Below are 24,191 nucleotides of genomic sequence, written 5' to 3' on the forward strand. Positions count from 1 at the left end.
ATCTCTGGATGATATTCTTAAATTGCTTATTAACCTTAGACAAAACTGAAACAATATTCCCAAGAAATACCAATGGAAGTATCTTAACTACCCAAGGATGTTGAAGATACTGAAAAGTTATTGTAACAAAGGAGGAAACATCATAGAAGAAGGCAGAGAAAGTGCTGTTCCTCCATAAAAAACCTCTCAGAGGAAGAGGTATAATTGCTAATTGTCTCCACGAGGTGGTACCCGAAGTACAGTAATGGCTTCAGTACAAAGCTCAAATATCAGATTAAGCTTAAGGCCAGTGTTTTAGCAACAAATCTCCCAGGCAAAACACCACTAATCACTGCAAAGCACAGCAAACTGCAAAAACCAACACCAATCTTTAACATGTACAGCAAAAAAAAGAGCATGGTGCAGATCAAATAAACAGATATGGAACACTGTTGAATATTTCCAGACAAATAAAATGGTGATTTTTAACCTCACCTCTAAGCTGGTATTTGGGGGAAGAAAAAAAAAAAGTGATGTGCACTCTGAGAACAGTTCTAATCCCCAAGTAGAATCTTGTTGTAATGAAAACTTCATTACCCTTTAAAGCCTTGGCATATATCCAGTTTCCAGACTCTTTTCTAAAACTAACAAGGACACTTTATGCAGTGAGTGTAAATAGCAGTCCACTCAATTAAGCTGCTCATGTAAGGAATATATTTATATTTATTGCAGTGACTGACATTGATATTTTATTTCATTTTCCATGGAAAAAGCAGTTCATTAATTTTAACAGTATTAAATGTTACTACTCAAAGACAGTAACTCACAGCACTGTCCAAATGCTAGTCTGACATCTATTAACAAATCCTACTGGCCTCTCATACCTGCGTACAGAGACAACTGGGCATGCAATGGGATTCACCTCTATTTCACAAGGAGTGAGGGAGGACCACCTCTCTCAGCTCACAGTAATACATGGTAGCTTCCTTGATCCACTAGTAGGATATGTCTTTTTTTAATGCTTTGAGCACACAGCATCATCAGAAGTCTGGGGAGGAAGCCTTGGCTATTGGAGGCAAATGGCTCTCAAAAGTTCTAGAGTCACATTTCTAAGCAAAATAAAGTAACTAGTATCACATGTCACATCCACCATTAGTGTTCCTCTCCTTTTTCTACTAATCTGCTTAAAATTTTGAATTTATACACCTTGTGATTCAGTAAAGCACGTAAGAGCTGTTTGACTACTCTGCTTTTCTTGTCTTTCCAAAGGTAGATTTTGTAATACCTCTCCTGAGTACAGGTACATGCAGTTACCTACAGACTAAGGTACTCACTGAGTGAACTGTGGAGGGCTCCAATGCAGACTGTCCACATGGTCACAGATCTCAGTACTTGGTCCAGTCTAGATCATAATTATTCCAGTGAACATCACATGGAATATCTAACATCACACCAGCTTTGAATTTATTTCTTTCTGATATTTAGCCAGTATTTTCTTTATTTAACTTTTAAATCCTGCTGAGAATCATACTGGCATATTTAAACATAATTTCTGTAGAACTCAAGGGAATGGATTAAAGGACAGAGCTTCGTTTTTTAATTTTTTCTTTTTATACTCTTATTTGATTTTTTTTTTAAGTGTCATCTAATTTCAGGCTATATTTCTATGGCAATATGAACATATTTGTACTTGAAAATATTACAAGAGTCCACCATTTCTAGTGAAACGTTATCAAATGCAAATGGCACATCTTTGTCAACACTTAAGGCTGAGTTGTTAAATGCTGTGTTCTGATAGGAGGCAGGCAATCATACCCTTAATCCAGTCTGACATGGTCACAACCGTCTCATTTCTGCTTCCAGTAATTCAGAGATCCTTACCAGGGTCTTGCTGTGGTCCTTGTTCTCTAAACTTTTAAGTGCTGCTATGCCAGCTATTGAGTCCCAGGTGGGACTCCTGAGTGTAAAAGTGTTGCTGCAGCCTCATTCAAGGAGCAGTCACTTGGTACTGGACATTCGGTTTCCGTAGTTTTAAGATTGCAATCAGAAAGGCAGGAACAACCAGGAAAAATTAATCACTCCAAGAATGGACTTCAGGAGATATATTCACAATGCTGAACACGAACACTAGCAGATTATCACTAGCATTAGTGTTCCTTTCCAAAAAAAAAAAAAGTTACATTCATACGGGCTCAGATTCTAACTCTAGTATGTAAGCAGTCCCTGAATGAAAACATCATTAGTTTGATGATGTAGTGGAATCATTCAAAGAAGGGAAAAAAATTCCAAATCCATATTTTCATTTTCTGTTTGTTTTTACTAATCATCTCGTGCAATGCTTTTAGGAAATGTTTCTACAGAATAGTCTGAGTACCACTATTTCAGATCATGCTTTCATCAATATTGTTTATATAGATTTAATTTACTCTTAAACTGGGATAGATACCCTCTTCTAATTCTTCTGAGCATAAACACAGCCTAAGTCTGGTTCTGATTCAAAACGTGCCCATCAGCAGACCTAAAACATGCACAGAATTGGTTACTATTCACAGCTTCAGACAAAAGAAAGCAGTTTACAATAACCACTGAATTCCCCTTGCTTGCAGTTTGCTGTCACCACATGCTTTATTTATAGTAGGCCTGAAATAAATCCTGCAGGATCAGCCATGTTTTGGTGCTGCACAAAAAAGGAAAGCTATTAAAAAATATTTACCATAAGTCTTTCATAGCTTTGCCTCTGACACTTTCCCTTTCACTAGAGAAAAGGATTATTTAGCTCATGATTTTCCAGCAAAAGACAGTCAATTGCGACTGTCCAGAAGTGAATGGTAGCATCGTTGGCACGCCCTGGGAGGGGGAGATCGTGTCAACACACACCAGGCACAGAAAGTCTGCACCTCCCCTGCTCCTCTCCAGCAGCACAGGGTGACGCCAAGGCAGGAGTCTTAGAGTGTCACAGGAATGTCTGTGCCAGCAGAATGAGGCGCACTCATGTTACAGCACTTTCCAAAACTAAGCCAGTACATTTGGTGAATCCTTTCCAAGGAGGCTGATCAGATTCCTTGAGTTAAGATCAAATGAATGTTGTGGATGCTCCAGTGAAACGTGTTGAGAAATAATACTGCACTCTCGTGCATTGCATTTACTGCGAATTTAAAAAAGAAACCCATTCGTATGAAATAAAAATAGATTTTGCATGCATTTCGTTTTTCACCTGTGAACTGAATACTGTAGGACAATAAGTTTACGGCCTAGTATCTGTGGGACAGCCAGCCAATTAAAGATGAACTTTGACTGGCCCAGAACTAAAATGTCTGAGGGCAGCTGTGTAGCTCAAGTAACTGATTAGAAACTGATACTGAAAAATGACTGAGAACTAAACTCCAGGAGGTCACAAAAAGATTAAAAGCAAAGCAATGCCTTTTTCCACCACAACCCAGGTCATTATAGAGTATGATCATAGCTTTCCATAGCATTGTCTAGCAGAACTAGCACCAATCCCCCCTCAGTACATCTAGAGTAATGTAGGTTTCTAAGGAACGAGCTGCATCTGTATAAATATCTAATGTTTTAGAGTATCAGCCTGAATACTATCATGCCTCATGGAGTTCTACTGGGTAATAGTGCACAGTGCCAAAGAAATTTCTTCCCTTCTCCCCTCACTGCTGCTCTCTTTTCTTCAGCAAAAGAGAATTCACTCCTAGATGTATTTTATCTTCTAAAATGAAGGAAGCAGAGCTGGTCTGGAGGGTCCCATACCTTTCCACACCACTGGATCACAGGTCTCTTTCTCCAGGAATGGTCTAAACACTTCAACTCCCTGCCACTTGCCTGTCTGCATCCTTGAACTTCCCAAAAGCAGCACAGGGAGGCATGCTGCAGCCTCTGAAGAACTAGGCAGCCAGGCATTGAAAATTAACAGTAAGAAAATGGAGCATTTCACTCAAGCCAGTAACAAGGCAAGTTCTGGCTGCCTGATCAAACCTCTGGCATAGCCGATAAGACCTCCATCCTAATTTTGTGGTTTCATGTGAAAACATAGCATAGGTGAGGTGATAAGAACAAATTTAACAGGGAGTTTAGGGAAGGAAGCTGTCAGAAAAAAACTTGACATCCACAAATTCCTGAACCCATAATGGGGTATCTACATGACTGAAACAGAGAGAATTCCACTCAGGCCAGCACTGCGCACTAAGCACTCATTGAACAGCTACGTTAGTGTACCTTGAACAGTGCAGATTGATGGTACTTGAAGAAAAACTAAGTTTGTATAGCCAGAGAAGTGCAGACTCTCATTGTTTAGGCAGGCAAGTACGAATGGGCATTCTTAATGCTTCCCTTCTGCTACATTTGATGTCCTGCACAAGTGCTGACACCATGTACAGCTTTTCTTGACAGCCAAATAAAAAATAACCAGTTCCCCACCCTGAAAAAGAAACCCCACAGGGAACTTAAGTGTGATAATAAAAGTGAGTAGCAGCCAACACTGTCTGAACTGTCAGGTTATAAACAATGCTCATGAAACCTTCATGGCCAGTATCAATAAAAGGAAAGGCCATCGCTCTTGAGAGCCAAGAGCCATTAGAAAAATAAAAAGCTTTCTGGCTCAGAGCATTTATGTCTAGATTTCACATTCTACTGCTTCTTCCATAGCCTTATAGACTAAACAAGCAAGTTCACTTCTACTTCCAGTGCTGCAACAGCGAAACCAAGCCACAGATTGCCTGGTAAGGCATTCCATCACCTTGAAACAGGAGTCATATAGAGCCACATGACTACTTCACATAAATGTCCAAGATCATCAAAATTTAGGGCTTAAGTTTTCCCATCACAGCAGCCAATTTCCTAATGCACATATATGCCTTTTCCATTTGAAAGGATTTCCAATGTTTCCAAACTTTCATGCACTGAGTGTACCCATCTCTATGATCTTTATGGAAACTAGCTTTGTTTTTCCATACTAGTAGAACACTCCATGCCAGTTTCATTGCTGCAAGCCATGTCTAAAAAAGTAAAAATGATCTCTTAGCACAGTCATTTTCCTGGTAACCAAGTCCCAGGAGATTCTGACTTTCTCCTGTTTTGTTCTTATTTGGTTGAAAATTACTATTATTATTGACTGCTCCCATATTTTTCATGTTAACTGTTCTTCTTCTCACCAATACAATCTTTGTAAAATTATTTTTGTTGAATAAAAAGTATACTTCATTGTAAATTTTGGGCAGGTGACTAAACTGCCACAATCTTTTTGTACTTGGATAAATTAACCCATTTGTGCCTAGGAAAAATGATTTTTCAAGGTGACATTAATCTAACTTCCCGAATATTGCGGAGATGCCTTTTGTTCAAGACATTGGGATACTGGATCTTTAACAGGGTTCTATGCATATGTCAGTTGGCTGAGCTCACATGCTGATAGGGTTTAGCTAGCATAAATACTGAATGTACAAAGTGAAAGCCAGCTTAATGCCTCTGAGAACAACTTTTTGAGTAGCCCCTAATCATCTAAGAAACAACACTATTAAAAAAAAAAAAAAAGACTTTTCAGTCTCTGTGATTTGTTTTTCCCATATAACTCTAGTGAGGCTAAATGGGTCACCAATGCAAACTAATAGCTCACATCAAAAAAAACGTGTCATACTGAAGAGGAGATTCTATGAATTGTATAAGTTTATAGCAAAAGCATCATCTGTGAAATTTCTCACTTGCTAATTGTGCTTAATAGTATTTCATATCACTGTACGCCATTTTTCTTCTTTTCAAAATGGATTGTAACTCATCTACATCTATTACTTATGCAAGCATATTTCAGTCTGTGGAACACTCCATTACTGCTTACTTCGGTTGTTCATTATCCATATAAGTTGATTATCTGAATCTCATACTATTCTTTTGGAACCAAGAGGCAAGGCAAGCCTTAAAAAAATAAAAGAAACAATAGATAGAGCGAGAAAGCAATAAATAATGATACTTCCACTAGAATTATGTGGACAAAAATAATGCATACCACAATAAATAATACTTTAGCAGTCTGAAAATACTTTAAGAAAAACTAACAATTACTTCAATCATTAAACAATAAATAAGCTGTCCTGGATGCTGTAAAACACTTTTTTTTTTTTTAAATTATGTGACCACAGCATTAAAAAAATTGCTGGTGGTGTAATTTAGAGGTCAGCAAGTACCAAAGCACAACAATTACTCGCATGAAATATCCTTGCCAACACTTGATCAAAATTACTGGTTTAAGTGACTTGCATCTGTGATATGTATTAGGATAATCTAGTTTTGTTAGTCACAGATTTGGGAACCCTTCCTCTGTGTGGAAGGAGAAGTGATGGTTTGTAGTTTTAAATGCCAGGCCATAGAGGCAGCCACTGGACCACTTTTCAGGTCCAATATTCAGGAAAATGAACTCCAAATGTGCAACAAGCCAAAGCACAATAAGAAACATTTTATCTCAATGTAAAAACACAAGGATCCAATAGAAAAGCAGACAGAAGTTCTAAAATAAATTATCAGAAAGGATTTTCCTTAACTTTCAAATACAAAATAATCCAGAACAATGTAAATCTTTTTAAAAAAGATATCACACATATATTCATAATATCACTAGCATTCATTAGAATGGAGTAAAAAGAAGCTGGAGTGGGCCATAGGATGAGAATTCAACTACCTGCATCAAGATAGTGCCCCATCTTCCCTTAACAACTTTGGAAGACCATTTTCTTCTGGCTTCTCATATAAAGCCCATTTCAGTACATTTAGGTTCAGGCTCCTGGTCTCTCTTTAATTTTGGCTGAAAATCTTGCCAAAGCACACTAGAGGCACACACGCACATCATACGAAGTGGGAGAAATTATTCCATGCGTCTCCCCACCTCCATTGCATTCATTGAAACAGCTAGACCACACCCTTTGAGAAAAATCTGCAACATCTGAAAATCTGATGAGCTTTAATTTAAACTCTTTTCCAGGAAATATGTAAGTTATACATTTCCAGGAAATATATAAGCCTACCCAGTGTTCTCACAGACGCTAACAAATACGTTGCAATTTTGTTAGCATCTTTCTACCTTGTGTACTTATTTTATACATTAGCTGGAACACCCACTTAAAGACAAACTTGAGAGTTGCAAAGCCATGTGGGAAATTCAGCCATACATTTTGCTTTAGAGTACCCTGCTCTGTCTTGGAAACCTCAGCTAAAGATCTTTTTCCCTTAGGTGTTAGTCTGTTCCCGATACTGCTTAGCTCTACTGCACATCCATGTATGAGATTTTCTGGTATATTCTCAGAAATTGTACTTCCACATTACAACCTGCTTTCTGTACTAGTCTTTGCCTAGACTATGTAAAAATTATCTTCTCCACAACACAACAAAAATAGCAGTTACTTTGCTTTATATAATTATGGAGCTTTAAATATTAATGCAACTATTACAGAAAATCTCTTTGCAAGGTTATCTGACTTGAGAACAAGTTTCCTTGGAAGCAACATTAACCAGGAAAAGTTAAGAGACCTGTTATGTGAAGAGATTCTGCTTTCTCAATGTCAAGATGACTTTTATCACATCTCTATGAGAAAGTCTGCCCTCTCCATGTTGTACTGACTTCCTTTCCTGCACTCAGGCTACACCTTTCTTATTCTGTCAGATGCAGAGAGGCCACTTTCAAACTCACAGGTGCCAGACCATTAACAGAAATTCTCAGCCTGCTGTGGTTATTCACCCTGTGCATGACAGATTCCTCACATGCACTCATAACACTTGTTACAATGGTCATTTCTAGAACAGTAATTCATAAATTAACCAAACAAAACAGTGTGTTGTCCACATGGGAATAAGCAAAAGAAACATCACTGATGGATTTATTTTTTAACAGAAGATTGAATGGATATGGGATTACACCTGTATTCAATAGGCTAAATTCAACACAGATATATCAACTCAATATATCAACTAGACTGATTTCTATAAGAATCCATCTGATTTCTACAAGAATCAGAGCAGATTTTGGCTTTCCATCTCATATCTGTGCCATGAACACTTCAAATAAATCTAACGGCCAGAGATAAAACACTTATATCCCTCAGTCACGAGTCTCATAGGATGCCCTTAGGAATGCAAAGACTTATATCAACATACTTCTGAAGAGTGAGGCTTAAGTTGTGGCTGGCTGACTTGATCTTGTTCTGGGCCTCTAAGTGGGTCATGCTGTCAGTGTTGACTCCATCAATGGCTACCACAAGGTCTCCTTGGTTCATCTGTGACTGTGCTGCCTTGCTGCCAGGGGTGATCTGTGTGGGAAAAGAAAAAAAAAAAGTCACATCAGGATAAGTCATTCTGTTCACAAAGCACTTCTAGAGAACTCACCCAGAATTATGATGAGGAATAGATACAGCAATAAATAAAGTAATAGATACAACACTAGCTGTATCTATTATTGTATGGGTGGAACAACAAAATTTATGGAAATTAAACAAACTCAAAGTTAACTCTCATTTCTGCAAAGGTCCAGGACAACATACTTGTCATTACTTCCATTTTGAGAGGTTAAGCCCAAAGTAGTGGTTCCCTTACCACATATTATCTCCTGCTCAAGGGGATAATTATCACTATTTATCTTGGAGTAGTATATAGAGACATTACTCAGAAGCGGAAAACTAATGAACCACTATCTACTGCATGATTTTATTGTATTTTTCCTCTTAAAAGCCATTTTCCCCAAATTAATTCATTATATTGAGCGGTCAGAAAATGAATGTATGTGAGGGGCCTTGGACATGCTTTGCTTCTTTTATAGCAAGCTTTATAGGAAATCATTCTGCTTAACCTTACCCTCATACAACTATAGCTCCATTACCAAGACAGATTACTACATACCCGAGATGACCTCATCAACATGTTGGACCTGACACTCCAAAGACAGACCAGCACTTTTAGAAATAAGAAGCCACAATGCTTCAACTACAAACCCAACTACTGAGACAACAGTTCAGAAATTCTGGTTCACTATGGCATCACATTTTGTTAACTCCAGATGCCTTGTGAACTGCATCTTCTCCGAATGGACAGTATCCTGACCTTAATTTTACACAGCCCTCTCAGCTTGCATCTGGATGACATTGATACAGTACAGCTACTTATGAAACTTGACTCCATTAGGGAACTCCAACTAAAACAGAAGAGCCTTCACATACCATCAGCCAGACAAATTTTAGTAAGCACATCAGAGCTGTCCTCTGCTTTCAGCACTCAGTACTTAAAGGGTACAGACATAAGCTATAGGTCTTTGCTTTTATTTTTAGGTACTCACTTCCTTATGTTCCTCAAGTCTAAAAAAACCCAAGGATAATCTAAAATACTACAACAAAGGCTGCAGTCAAAAACTCTGCTCCTTCAGTACAGTGAACATAAAAGAAAGATGTATTTGATTAAGAGCCAAAATTCCCCTGTGAATTCATCCAGGCTGAAACTGTGAAGTTAAGTTCCTAAGGAAACCAAAACCCAACCCAAATCCAAACACTTTTCCTCATCAAGTGTGAAGTGAAATTCCTTAACCCGCCTTCCCTTATATGACCTCAAAACACTTAAAAATATGTACATACTCAAAACAAAAGAGTCCTTCCAAAACAATTCCCTAGACTGCTTGTTTGTGCTCTTCCACTGGCAAAGACAAAGAAGAAAAAAAGAAAAAAGCCTTTCTTAACACCCCATTAAAGGTGCTCAGTATTGAGGCTGGCAGTCTAATTGACAGTGTAGTCTGACAATGGAAGTTGTCAATTTACTAGAACACAAGCTCTAGTATCCGGGTGCTAGAACACAGCACGCTGAATACTCGGACACTCTACTTAAAAATACAGATTACTCTGGAATTAGGCACTGTAAATAATATCCCAGAACTGATCTGACTGGAAGAGACAACTTTCTATACCTTTTCATTAGAGATAAAAGCGGTAAGAGTTCTATGTTTTCTGAGTGAAGGACAGCCACAGATACAATGTTCTCATACAAGTAGAGTTGACTGATAATGGCAGTGCCATTCCCTGATGTATTTTTCTGGTGTTAAGGAATTGAGGGGTGGGGGAAATACTTTGTGGTAGTTTCAATGATGGAGTTTTATTCTGCAGTCTAATGTACCCTCATAGAAAGAGATTAGTAGAAACAAGAGATTCATACTACAAGCATAGTTTTCCTAACCTATTATACAAACATTAGCTTCTTTGCATTTCATTGACTTGCATTGTGTGAAGTACACAGAATCTAGAAGCCTATAAAGAATATGGGTTATTTGCGTACCCACATGAACTTGTATAGTTACTGAAAGACCCTTCCCTGCTCAGTCCCCCAAATATGTCAAGAAACAGAATCTGAAATAAAATAAGAGGTCAGGAAAAGGCAAAATGTGAACAAAAGCCAAACTCGGATAAATCAGTCAGTAAGACTTGAAGTCATCAAGTAGGACACTTCAATATTTCTCAATATACCCTTTTTCTCTATTAACATAAACTGTTTGCCACTCAGGTAGACACCAAGGCTTGAGCCTTCTTGATAAAGATTTTTTAATAAATAATCTTCACACATCACTTTTCTAAGACACCACTTTTTGCCTCCTCATGAAACATGCAAGTTCTTGCCACAAAACGTTAACTGTGTGATGCTGATACTTCCAGTCTCCAGACAGCTGGTTCCAAATGCTGGGAACTCCCCTTTTGCTCATCAAGAACAAAGACTAATTTTTGAACATCAACCCACTTACTGAAAGTCAAATGTCTGCCCTAATTCAGGAATTCTTACTTAACACATACATCTCTCCTTCCACTCCCCAGTGATGCTTCAAACAAAATAAGCCCAGAGAAGCAGAGCTTCCACAGAAAGGATAAAGAAGGCTAGATCTGGGACTAGTTTAAGATAGCTGTAGCATACTGACTTCCTTCTCAGTTTCTCTGATTTCTGCTTTTTGCAGCCCCAAATTTAAATGTTATCTCTTAAAATAAAGATAGAGCAGGTAACTACAACTGTCCTAGAATTAGAGTCAAATTTATAGGGAGGGGATGGATATAACTAGTCACCTGATTTCACTTACTCTAGTGGGGTATTTTCTGCCTAACACTTTTAGAAAACGCTACCTAAACGAAAAATATATTCATCAGAAGAATCTATCAAACAAAAAGTCCTGGGTAACTTTGAATTTGTGATTTCTATGAATTTCTAACTATGGCCATTGCAACACCGTTTCTGAGGCAAAGAGCTACAGGAGAACCATACCGTGAAAGATAAGGAAACGGTCTCAATCATGGCTTACCAGCCAGTGTTCCTTTATTTGAAAAGGAAATGAAAGTGATTTGTAGTCATCTCTTCAGCCAAGTATAATGGTAACAAATTCTGGGCTTGATTCCTTCATACAGCTCTACCTTTCCAATTCCCATTTCAGGGGCCACTTTACCTCTAAAATTCAGCTTACCCTAGCTTCATAGACAGTAAGACTCACAAGTATAAAAGATGGATCTAGTTTATTGTATCTGTAATTCAGAACCGTAATAACTATCAGGAAAGAATTACTTCTTCCCCCAGTCTTCCCACTGGCTAAGAGCATGCTACGTAGATTATTTGGTTCTGTAGAGCTTTATATAGAAGGCATTATTAAAGTCTGGATGTATAATCTGTATAAAATATTCAAATCAAAGTACAACTTTATACCTATTTTAGTTAGAAGCTAACAGACTTCTCCGTGAGACTTTCAAGCAAACCCACAGCGTGCATTTACAGTAGACATTGAGAACAGTCAGTAATTGTTGGGGACAAAACACCAGTGTACAGATGGAGATACAGGGCAGCCAGATCTGCAGTGTCAAGGCACATTCAAGACAATCTTGTTCCCATTTTTAAAAATCCAACAGAAAGGAATGGAATGCAAAGTGTTTATCTGCTGGTATTTTGCTTTGACAATTCATCTCTGATCTACTAAAAATTTACTAAATATAATCACAAACAGGGAAGATCTCACTGTGTCTTTGTGAAATCTTTAGGGATTATTTTGTATTTAAAAAGGTTTTTAAAAAATATTTTTTAAATGAAGGGTGAATGTTAGTTAAGCCTTGGAATTAGACAAATCCAGATCTGTCTACACAGTAAGTTCTAGTTTGCTCTCATCTCAGCCTCTCTTCTATTAACAGAAGTAACAAAAGTAGAGAATTATAGTTCTGTCTAGGCCAAATAGGCATTTTTCAATTAGACCACCAATGTTTTTTTCTTAAAACATCTCTGGGCAAGATCTAGACAGAACCATTTTAGAAAACCTTTGTAATAGTCTTAACTCACTTGCTCTGGATTACAACATAGCTTTCAGATGCTAGGTGTTACAAATGCCTTTATTTAAGGCTACAGCGAGATGTTCACCAGAGATTCAAGGCATAGCTATTTCTGTCAATGGATTTACAAAAAGCAAGCCAGGGTACCACCGACAGATCTAATTTTAATAGTGTTTCTTTAGCAACTCAAGCCCAAGCACAGACTTCATCTTGAAAAGCCAAGCATCTTTCGCCTCTCTCAGAAAAGCAGAGGAACACTTGCTGCTTCAGAGATGTAAATTTTCAGCCCTCACAAATTTCCTACAGGGCAGACATCTGACTTCCAATATCCCCAGCTTAAAGCAAGTGGGCAGGCTGGAAGTATCACATGTTGCTTTCAGTGCACTACAGAGAATTCTTACTACGCTCTGTTGTGAGCAGATCTGTCTACTGGGTGAATATATAGTACGACAGTGACAGCTGTGCCCTAAAAAATAAGCCTGCACTGGGTTCAGAGTAAATACTACTTAGCAGGAGCTCTGGGAGGCAGCGTACAAAGTGCAGCTGCTGCACCACCTTGAGAACAGCACGTGTGCCCATTCAAGCCCCCTCAGCTCCACTCCAAAGGGGGAGTGATAGGGATCAGGCAGCATTTGTGTGGCTGAGTGTTAAAATACTAACGAGAATGCTTGTATAAACAGATGGATGGACACAGCTTTCCTGCCCCAAGGAACTCCTAATTTACAAGGCAGACAAAAATACATAGGGAGGCCTATACCACTGAGAAGGTGTTAATATGGTAGCTTGCAGCATTAGCCAGAGCCTCCTCTTTTTCCAGGACTTGAGCTATGCCTGTCCCCTTCCTGACCCCAACCCCCAAATCAACAAGTTTTCTATTTTCCTCTTCTCAATTAAGAACAACGTTTCAGAGAATCAAGTATTCACTGGCAGTGGAAATACACTAAAGCACTGGGAATGAATACCTTCTCCTCTTCAGGATCTCTGGGATAAAAAAAAATATTAAAAGAAAATGTTCCTTTCCATAGTCAGAAAGGCTAGAAATCAGAGACAAGACATAAGCTATCAGTTACCAGAGACTATAATATACTATTCAAGAAAAGGAATGGACAGACACTAAGGATCACTAGAAAATAAAATGTGCTTCCTTTATGGAGAAAACAGCGTTTAAATCCCCCTTTGTTAAATTTTTGCAAATGGATTTTTGTATAGGTGCTTCCAACAAACCTTCATAGGCTTTCTAAGCACCGAGGCTCACGACGCCTGGGAGCAGCAGCAAAACTTCCTCGTTTTGCGCATAGGAGCACGACCTACTGAAAGGAGGAGAGACGTGCTTTGACATCCCACCACAGAACACTTGCACTGAACTGCTGAATGCCCATATGAATCCAAGTAGTTATCTCTGGACTGAAGACGTTAGTTCCACTCCCATTGTTAACAAGTTAATTGAGGAAATTTATATTATTGGTTCCTAAATAAGTCACTTTCCATCGCTGTCCCCACAATAAACATGTAACAGCTCCAAAGGGAAAATCATGGCTTTTCTTAGAAAATAGAAGACAATTCTGGACAAGAAAAAACAGCAAAGAAAAGGAATAAAACGCACTGGGATAAGTCATCAGGCAGAAATTCACCATTTCATTTGACACATGGCCAGAATGCATAGTACAGGAACAAAAAAAGAAAAAGCCTAGTTAACCTACACCACAGAGCAAACATCCCACTCTCTTTGATGATGGCTTTTGTACCTTTCAGTGTCAGATGGGAGAGCTGAGCAAGACTGATTAAATGTAAAGACAGAGGACTATAGGAAACTGGAAATGAAACTTGCACATATCACAAACCAAACCTAAAGAAAATTCCCTTTTTGGAGCTACCATTTTCCTGAAGAAAATGTCTCATTGTTTTCCATTTACTGCCAGGCTTTACTCCCCCCCCCCCCCCCCCCCCCCTTTCTGTTTTTTGTTTTTAATGAGACAACAAAACCTGCCTTAAAAGAATGCTCAGGGCATCTGCAAAATGTGCCACTGACACCTTGAAGAGCTTCCATTTATATTAAACAGAGCTGAGCTGGCAAGCTGCAGAGACACTCTGAAGTGCCCTCTCAGGCTATGCTTCATCTGCAGTTAGGAAGGGAGATTACAATACATGTGAGAACACCTAAAATAACTTTAATCTACCTCTCTTGGGCACCAGGAGCCACGATGCCACAGCAGCACAGAGATTTTGTGGGACTGCCAGTCAAGCACTTATAATTCAGGACACCCTGTGCTGAAATCTATACTGCAAGAGCAGAAGGGCTATTGGCACTCATGCTGTCCAGCTTACCTCAGTCTCGGGTATACCAGGCCACGCTGGAATGATACCACCTCAATTAACACCAGAAATTTTCCTTCTGCTTAATGCCTTTACAAGGCTCCTGTTCATGCACAATATACAGGCTCTTCAAGCAAGAAGACAGACAGGTAGCCCTTCTTGCAAAGCTAAATAGACCCAGGTGATGAAAATAAGACAAATGTAAAAGATTTTCAGATGGAAATGAAAGGAAGTGTATAGGCAACACTTAGGGGATTGCCCTAGGCAAGGCTTTGAGGGATTTTCTGGAGAGTGAGTGTGAATGCCCCTGTCCCGGCTTGGAAGGAAGATCATTCCATTCTCTGCCTCAACTCCACCTTACCAGATTGAAAAATTGTCAATCCTTTGTTAAAAAAAAAAAAAAAAAAGGAAATATTTTGGAGTTTGCAGCTTAGTCTGTTAGAAGCATGACTAGTCTATGTATACCAACTATACAGATGATAGTCAAAATGTGGATGTGGCTTTCTAATAGGATGTGTTGGCATAGCTAGAAGACTATGCAGCTCTCTGAATCTTGTATGGTATGACTAATAGTAATCTCTCTTCTCCCAATCTTCATCTAAAAATAGCTGTTAGATCTATTCAGTCTATTCTCAGTTCACATCATGTACTGTGCCAAGATAGTGTGTGCTATGTATCTTGCAGAAATGAAATGAAGCAGAGAGGTGAGTCATATAATAATAAACGTTGATTGTTTTGTTACAACAACAGTTTTTAAGGAACAAGTGAGTAAGTTCTTCTTTGCTATCAAAGAATTTAATAACCTTAATGCAAATCAAACTAAGAATATAACTGCGGTACTGATGCTTAGCATTCTGGCAGCACAATGTGTGTGAGCAGTTCTGTCGACTTCCACAGCACAACTCCCTGCAGTAAAGTTACACTCAGCTTGTAAGTGCTTGCAGGATCAGAGCTGCCAAGTTTCTTCAAAGGTTCCCCTTCCTCTTCCTTACTTCTCTTTTTCAATTTTTAATTCATTTTAAGTCTGTTTTATAAGGTGGGCTGTTTCCTTGTGTTTCAAGTAGACAGATCTCAGTTATCAATATGGCCTTTTACATTTTCACAGCTATCGGCTTCTTGAATTCTACATTCTGTGCAGTTTTTTGACCTCCTCATACAAACACAATTTGTCTTGTCTCCCCCTACAAGCATTAGCAATAAACTGAGAGGTTTATATCTTTTGTTATTGGCCACTATGGTAGGATTTTCTTTTTTTCAAGCTCATTCTGCTTAATGCATTTCATTGTATATAACTAAGACCCCAATGCTTTATAACTTCGAAGGGCTTTTCATCGGTTCAGCAACAATAAGGCCTGACTAAAAGGACATTTGAGACCATACTGAGAGTTTTAGTTTGGCAGTTAGTGGCCTGCAGCCACTTCTGATATTAAGCAACTTAAAATAGCTTTGACTTTGAGTAAGTCCTAAGGTTCCAGCACAGATTTGACTGATGTATAAGTGACTCTTCTGCTCCTGTGTGTTTGTAAATTAGGATACTTATTACATTGATGCAGGCTTACATTTAACTGTTCTTTAAATGTGCATCTGTTTGTTGAGTTCTTTTTGCCTCTGACCACCGGAATACCAGGGGAGTAATTCTTCCTCTGATCACTAAAACACGAGCTGCCGGTTTACCACAGCAAATAGCAGTTCTGTCTCTAAACCAGAAGTATGTAGTATTCAACTCCATGTTTTGCCTACAGATGCTAGAATAGTATAGTAAAGGCTTCTGTATGAAAGATGATGAAATGTAGCACATGTCCACAGCGACAGATGTTGAATCAGAACTAAATCTGCAGGAACTACACTCGGTATCATGCCATTACTATTGCATCTAAGGCTTTAAGAGGCCGTATTGCCTGATGTGAATCTGTTTCAATTGGATGGCCCAGCATTAACCATCCACCATATAGCATCAATTACTCATTAAACACTTTCCTTATCCACAAGAATAACTCTTTTGTACCTGTAGCATTCATCCATGCTCTGTGAGAGAATAAACAAAAGCACAGGCTTCAAACTTCAGGGTGTGAAGAATTCCTTTCAAGATCCAAGTGAATAAAAAAGAAAAGAAGCAAATCCCCTGAGAAAGTGCAATGCAAATTTATTCTGTAATATGCTGTATCATGTTTATTGTATAACGTGACATCCTACCAGGTATCCCAGCAGGATCCTTGGAAATTTAAAGATGTAGCAGGTAAAATACAATCTTGACACATTTAACAGGTACGTAAACTGCTGGATGTTTCAGGAAGCAAGGGAAGTTGTAGAGACTGAGGATGTTTCTTTCACCTGTTAAAATGTAATAGCTTAAGCTTTGTTTTCCTTGCTTTCAATCAAACACAGAGATGCCACTTCCCTTGTGAAGCCACAGGAATCACATTTGTTTAACAGGAAATAATTTGAATGTATTGATATAATCTCAAATCTAAAAGGGAAAACTTGTTATGTTGAAGATTGTGAAGACTGACAAAATAATAATTAAAAGCAACAAAATCTGAATTTTAAAAAAGGAAGCATCTTGTTTTACTGCTTCTTTATCTTGACTGAGGAGGGATGTGGCTATTGTTGAGGACAAGAATTGAACTTCATCTAGAGAGTGATGATGCCAGTGCTGGTTTTGGGTGTTTTCACCCATTAAAGTGGTGGTTACAACAATCTTAAAAAATTTCCGACTTAAAGCTTGCAGAGTATAATAAAAAACCCCAGATTTTATTTGACAAAGTACAAGCCAGTGACATATATGGTTTTCTCAAGATAAAAGCATCCCTCTAAGTGAATTTTACATCCATCAGCTTTATAATCCTCTACTGCATAAATGTAGCTGAGTACCTTCCCACACATCTCTCAGTGGCTTCAGGGCACGTAGCAATATTAAGCTGAAAAGTTTTCAAAATGTGTTTTTTTGTCTTTTTTTCCATATACTGAGTATTTTCCATATACTCTACAATAACAAATTTTTATGTGACTTTAGAATGGCTTCCTGTTTACAGACAAAATGAAATAATAGAAATGAAATGTTTTAACATACTGGTACTGTCTCTAGCTAAAGGCTATTTCAGGCTCAAAATAAAAAAAAAAATAAAATGAGTAAGATGGAAAAAGTATCATTTATTGAGAAAGAGGCAGTGATTTTTGTTCAACTACTAATGCAACACAGGTAGATTTGGTGACCATAACAGTTAACCTACTTGACTTCTCTCCCCAACGAACCATCAAGCTTGTGATGAAACAGGAGGCCAAGCAAACCCTGACAGAGTGGCCCCTACATTAACCTAGAGCTCACAAGCTTGTTTAATTTCTGGTCAGAAAGAAGTCAGATCAGCTGGATGTGCTATACACAAAGGTAACCTGGACTGATGGTATTCTGGGAAAGAAGGGGAACAGAGAGTACTGCTTTATCAGCTCCCCTTCCCAACCTGCACCATTTCCTAGGGAGAATCTGAAGTAAAAATCTTTTACAAAATGTTACACAAACGACAAAGATATTATGTTCTGAAAATTTACAGAAAGTCTTCATTAAACATCAATATTGTTTATGAGCCAGCACATCCTGAAAGGTACAACTGAAGATACTGCTAAGTTAAGAAAATGCAACATCAAGAAGGGTGCACTGAAATAAGGTTTTAACAAGAATGTCCCATAAATTTGAGAAGCCATCAGCTGATTTAGAAGCAGGTTATTTAGAAAGATCTTCAAGAAATGAATTACCTCAGCTAGTTAATATTAATTTGCCTATGGTGAACAGCTCTTCATTTAAACTGACCTGTGTTTGATGATCCAAACAATGCCACTCACCTTCATCACACCATGTCTTCTGTTTTTATGCCCAAGTTTCGGGCTGAAACTTGACTCAAAAATTCCCAACTACTACCAGGAAAGCTGTTCTTGGGGAATTTCCATTCCAGATAAAGCCAGGAGTCCGTGATCTCATTATTCCTAATTCAGCAGAGTGCATAGTTTAAGCAGCCTCAATTATCTTTGGATAAGCTACTGGGTTTTTATTATTTTTGCAGAGGGAAAATTATTTATTCAAACTCCCAGTCCCTCTAGAGTTCTCTAAAATGGTAAAGCATGTTTACTTGACTATCCCACTCAGCAGCATATTCCAAATACTCACTGTTAGAAAAACAGAACTACTTCCACAATAGGAAAACCAGAAACTTTTTGACCATCACAGAACTTATTTAGCTTTTGTTGTGACAAGGATGACATTTGGACCCCTTGCCAGCAGTAATACCAGGTGTATAACCTACTTTGTCAACATTCATCCACCAATCTTTCAGGTGCCCAGAGAAGCACTGCCTTGTGGACAAGCTGATCTATTGTCTCTGATGACAGGTGTTGGATTCCCCGAGGAGTTACCCAGCACATTTGTGTGTGGAGGGGGATTTCGACATGCAAAGGCTATGACCAGTAACTGGCACTTGAAAGAAGGTACTAAGGCAGGAAGAGAAGCCTGGTCAGTATTTCCTATCCAGCTGACATGCTACTGTGGACAGCCTTTCACCTTCTGAGCTGCTCACCCTGGTGATCAATAGGTGAGGGTTAGAGAGCTTTCAGTTTGCATTGGGAGAGCTAAGTAAGATGTATCCCATCTTCAACTTTATTTTGTACTATATTCCAGAGGGTCCAATGAAAATCTCCAGATTTTCACAGATAGCAAAGTGGGCAACCATCAACTGTGAATGAACACTTTCTGTCTAACCAAAAGGCCCCTGCAAAACACAGCCTGCAGATTTGCCTGTGATACTGATGTTGCTGGTTAGTGATACTTTTACCTGTTAACCTGGGGAGCAGTGTTTCTGCCAATTCCTTTTTGGGTACTCTGCTTCTCTCCTGTTTTATCTCATCTAGATTTGGTGTTCACCATTTACTGGTGTAAGCAGCACCAAGCTAAGGCAGGATTATTCTTCCAGAGCACACAAGTTTTAATAGAGTGTTTCAGGCAGGGCCTTGAAGCATACTGTCTACATATACTCCTCCAACTCTCACTCCTCTGTACATTCCTATTTCTTTTAGGTAGTTAATTATACTTGGAAGGAAAGTAACAGTGAATCATAAAGATTTATACCAGTTTGGCAGCATGATCAGTGGTTTAGGAGGTAGATTTTCAAAATGGCTTACACGTTGGTATGTAATAAACATTCTTAGGTAACAAAGGTTTGGTGCATAAATTATGTGTGAAAATCATCATTAGACTGCTTGGTATATTCAGCTAGGCTTTATCTAGATGAATGTGGTTCTGATTCTTAGTTTAAGATATTAATTCATCCTTGATTCAGAGCACAGCTCCTTATGGATTGTCAAGCTGTGTAACTTAACAAATGACTTGGGCATAATAGAATTATTCTGCAGGGTGCTTCACTCCATCTCAAAGCTATGCTTTTATTTTTCATTCCTTCCTTGATAGCTGCAGACATTTTTCTCAGAAGCACTGGAAGCAGAGGTTGTAATGAGCTACACACCTAGCCACAATGAGTTTCAAAATTCTGCATGTCCGAATTAGGAATTTTCCTCTCCTAGTCCAGGGTAACTACACTAATTATGATAATATGATTGCATATTTTGTTATGGAATAAATGTTCACAGGACATCTATTTAAGTCCATGGAAGGAATGCAATCAAGTTCAGAATTTGGTTTAACAGTGTTTTCCTTGGCTGCGTTAGACACTGTAACCTCTGCAGTGGAGCATGTCAAAATAATTGGTTTGGAAGAGGCAGCAGTAAAGTTGTTTGACCAAGAAAGAATTTCAGAAACTCTAAGGTGGTCTGCCTTTCTGTGCCCAGTTTGTCTTTTTTCCTTCATCTGGCAACAAATGAATTGCTAAACAATGAATTGTGTAGATAACAAAATATGACAGTTACTTTAATAGGGATTCCTGCTGCTAGTAAAACCATTATTTGCCTGATACAAATGAGGAATGAAAGGAACATGTAGAAAAAAGTTAACCCTCCACTTTGATCTCAAATGAGGACTTAGCTAAACTGCAGGACAATGAGCTTCATCATTTTGTCATCAAGCAAGCATCTGAATGGCTAAATTAAAGTGACATTTTGGACCGCATAAAGCAAAAATGTCTTTAAAGATTGATGTATTCCCTAATACCAACATGCAAATCTCAGATCCAGCCAGAATTACGACTGATGGAATTATGAAAGTTCTCTGTTCTAGGCAGAGTTATATTTACAGTAATATTTTTCAGAGCTGTACACCCATGTGCAAACAAAATCTGTAGGCGTTCTGGAGTTTTAATATGTTGTCAGAGTTTGATCTTGGCCAAGTTTCTCTAAACCCTCTTAAATCAGGAGATTACTTAGTGGATGACTGGCTTCCACCCTCCCTAGTTTTTATTTTTCGTCTGTTTCCTTTTTTTATATCTTTCCTTTTCTCACAGCATCTTGTTCAGTAGCATTGCTTAGTCTCATGAATCATGTTTGCAGAGAAAATATTTAAAAACTGTCAGCGATGGAACTTTGATGTGCTCCACATCAAGACTATGCCAACTGTACTGGCAGCAGAAAACATTTCTCAAAGTGAATATGCACCTATTTAACAACAGGAGGCTTTTACTTCAGATACCAAGGAGCGGAAATAAATGAAAATTAAGAATGCTTGGATGGTTATTGGGCAGCTGGGGAGATTCCTGGGGCAGACAGAAGTGCCAAATGGAGCTGTACTAGTAATCTCTCTTTATCCTAGGATGGGTCTTCTATTTATAGAATTATACAGCTCTTCAAGAGACTGTAAGATTACATATGTATATGATATGGGAACAACATATGCATTTTACATGTAACTGCCTAATAAAGTCCAAAGATGCTCCCAAACCTTTACTAGACATATTTTAAATAGTACCACAGATTATGTCCATCTGGTTCTCTCAGCTGGTGACAGGCATTTTCTTCTGAATGGCCTTCCCCTCTGCCTTTTTGTATCATTTCCAGGATTGAAAGAAATTCACCCTCTCCTTCCATTTCCTGTGTATCTCCTACATAAAATCCTCAGAAAAGAGCTTCCTTCACAATTCTAGATCATACCAATGAGTCTTGTGGGTCATACCCAGTCCAGCATACATTCAAGTAAAAGTCATTTCTATTCCACACAGTGACATTAACCTCCTATTCTGTATCTACAAAGCAACAATTTCCTAATGATGCTATTCTTCAACAGCTATCTCAAGTCAGAACTAGAAAAAGACTCCTATTATTCAGTCTTAACATTGAGTCACTACTGGAAATAGCATTTTACCACAAAAATTTTATTATCAAATTGGAGAGAATTCCGAGGCTGCAGAGGGAAGTATTAAGCATAAACAGCAGCTGATATTAAAGCTATATGTGTCAACCACACAGAGAAAATGTAAACGTAAGCTTAGATTAATCTAGCTATCTGTCTTCTCTGATGAAGAGACACACCAGAAATTTGAGGAAATTCTCTGGTTTTAAACAGTGAGGCACTGACGTCTCTCTTCCACGTATGTACGGTGCCCAGTATAACGAGGCCCAGACCTTCCCTGGCCCTGTACCTCAGGGTAATACAAGTATTGCAAATAAAGAATTAACGTGGTTCACAGAGTGACAAACAAGACAACAAGCAGTATTTTGGGCAAATGATACAGAAGACTGGTATAAAGAAATCATCCAGGTATTAAAATGAGTTCCTAATAAAAAATACAAATAGAAAAAAGGAGAAACTGAGACATAAGAAAAAGAGAAAACTTATTTTACAAGATTCTGGCTGTGTCAGAGAACAAGACACATTCTTCACTCTCCACTTCAAAACATCTAACATCATCTCATCTAACTCTGCTGCTCTGTGCGAATACCACAGATCAACAGAATTGACATGAAAGCATGGATTTCAAGCTCTATGCTACTCTGCCCTGTAGTCTAGGCAATAATTCTAGCATCTGTTGCAGCCTCTGTGAAGAGATTTGCAGTGATAGTGCAGAGGTAAAAGCTCCGCAGACAATAAGGTATCGGTCACGTCTCTTTGGAGGCCCCTCATCCTTTTTTATCATGCATGACCCTGTAAGAATGTGCAATACGATAGTCCAGAGGGAAAAAGCACTAGGCTGTCAAGCTGAGCTTTTGCTGACTGCAACTCAGATATGACACAAAGTCATGCCTATCTTATGTAAAGACTGATAAGAAGGCCGTGTGCTGTTTATGCTGTATCAGTGTGTAATTAGAAAGTCTTGTGCTTGTATTAGTAGGTACACTGATATCAGCCCTCAGAAGGAAAAAAAAAAAAAACCAACCCAGAATGGAGAACTGAAAGTCTGAATATCAAAAGCAGTTAAATCCTTCTAAAGAAGGAAGGGCAAAGAACATAACTGCTCTAATATTAACAGCTTTTGAAACAGCATGATTACAAGTACTGTCCCCAAGTAAGGTATGAATTAAGCTGTTGTGGAAGTTAGTAAGTCAAGGGGTCTCATGCAGGAAATGAATTCCATTGTGCATACTCCTCCTGTGACTCCAGCCTGTTTGCCTGGAGAACCAGAGAACTTCTGTCTCTTCGGATTTCTGTCCTGTCTGTCAACACATTAGAAATAAAGCTTTAGCATAGCAAAAATATTATGGTCCCAATTCCCCATTACTTAGCATAAAGTTATTCTCTTCAATGCAAATGCAAGTATTTCAGTTTCTCTGTTAACTGCTTTGTAGCACTACAACTGACTGCATAGCTGCCTGGCAATGGTAAATCAGAGTTTGCATTTTCACCTCAGGCAAAATAACAATGACTTCTTTTCAGATAACATTTGGAAAACATACCTTTAATTTACAATAGGGTTCTAAAAGCTCTTCTATTTCCCCCTACAGTTTTATGTTAATGTTTGTTGGTTTTATGAGCATGGAAGTAAAATTGAGGATTGTGGGCAGCATAGTGCTCATGTTCCTGTTTCCTTCTGTCCCAAAGAGCAACCTCCCTGCTCTTATTATCAAAAGTAACAAATTGTAAGTCCATCCTTTACATTTGAGAACCCCTCTCTAATGACTATGGCTAGGGCCACAGCAAACTCGCTTCATAAAAGAGAGAGCTGGTAGGACTCACACATAACTTGCCATCTTGCAAAGTCAATGTGTAGCACACCTTCCTCTTTGTACCAGACAGTCCTTTTCTGCTCCAGTATGTGAACACTCGGGGCACACAATCTTTACAATCTTTTGAATGACATATAAGCCTAAATCACAGAAGTTAAAGTTCGAAGATGCCTGTGTTGGCAGAAAGTCAGGAGAATGGTCCACAGGATCAAAAGGATCCATCTACATTTATCTGTAGTTCACTTAAGCAACCCCTCGTCATGACAAACCTATGAAGCATGGAGATCCATTAAAAAAAAAAAAAAAGATATGTATAATGGATTTAGGAGAGATTGGATTTCAGATTTCTGCCTTGTACACTTATCTCAGTGGAAAGAAAGGATGACTACAGAAACTTCTGAGGTAAACATGAGTTAATATTAAGAAAGTAACTCCCCCCCCAACATCTTTTGTTTCCCTTTCTAGCTTTATGTAATAGATATAACATCAACTGGGAAA

At 38.5% G+C, this 24,191-nt stretch overlaps 1 protein-coding gene across 5 annotated transcripts in view; it reads right to left on the reverse strand.

Moving 5' to 3' along the window:
* LDB3 (LIM domain binding 3) overlaps nucleotides 1-24,191 on the reverse strand; it is a 135,383-nt gene that overhangs the window by 86,917 nt on the left and 24,275 nt on the right. For all 5 annotated transcript variants that reach the window (XM_075505250.1, XM_075505248.1, XM_075505247.1 and 2 more), the window contains one exon: nucleotides 8,125-8,276. In XM_075505250.1, coding sequence (XP_075361365.1) covers nucleotides 8,125-8,276 — 152 coding nt within the window. The remainder of the gene's footprint in view (nucleotides 1-8,124; nucleotides 8,277-24,191) is intronic.

Source organism: Mycteria americana, chromosome 6 (genome assembly GCF_035582795.1).
Source record: "Mycteria americana isolate JAX WOST 10 ecotype Jacksonville Zoo and Gardens chromosome 6, USCA_MyAme_1.0, whole genome shotgun sequence".
NCBI lineage: Eukaryota > Metazoa > Chordata > Aves > Ciconiiformes > Ciconiidae > Mycteria > Mycteria americana.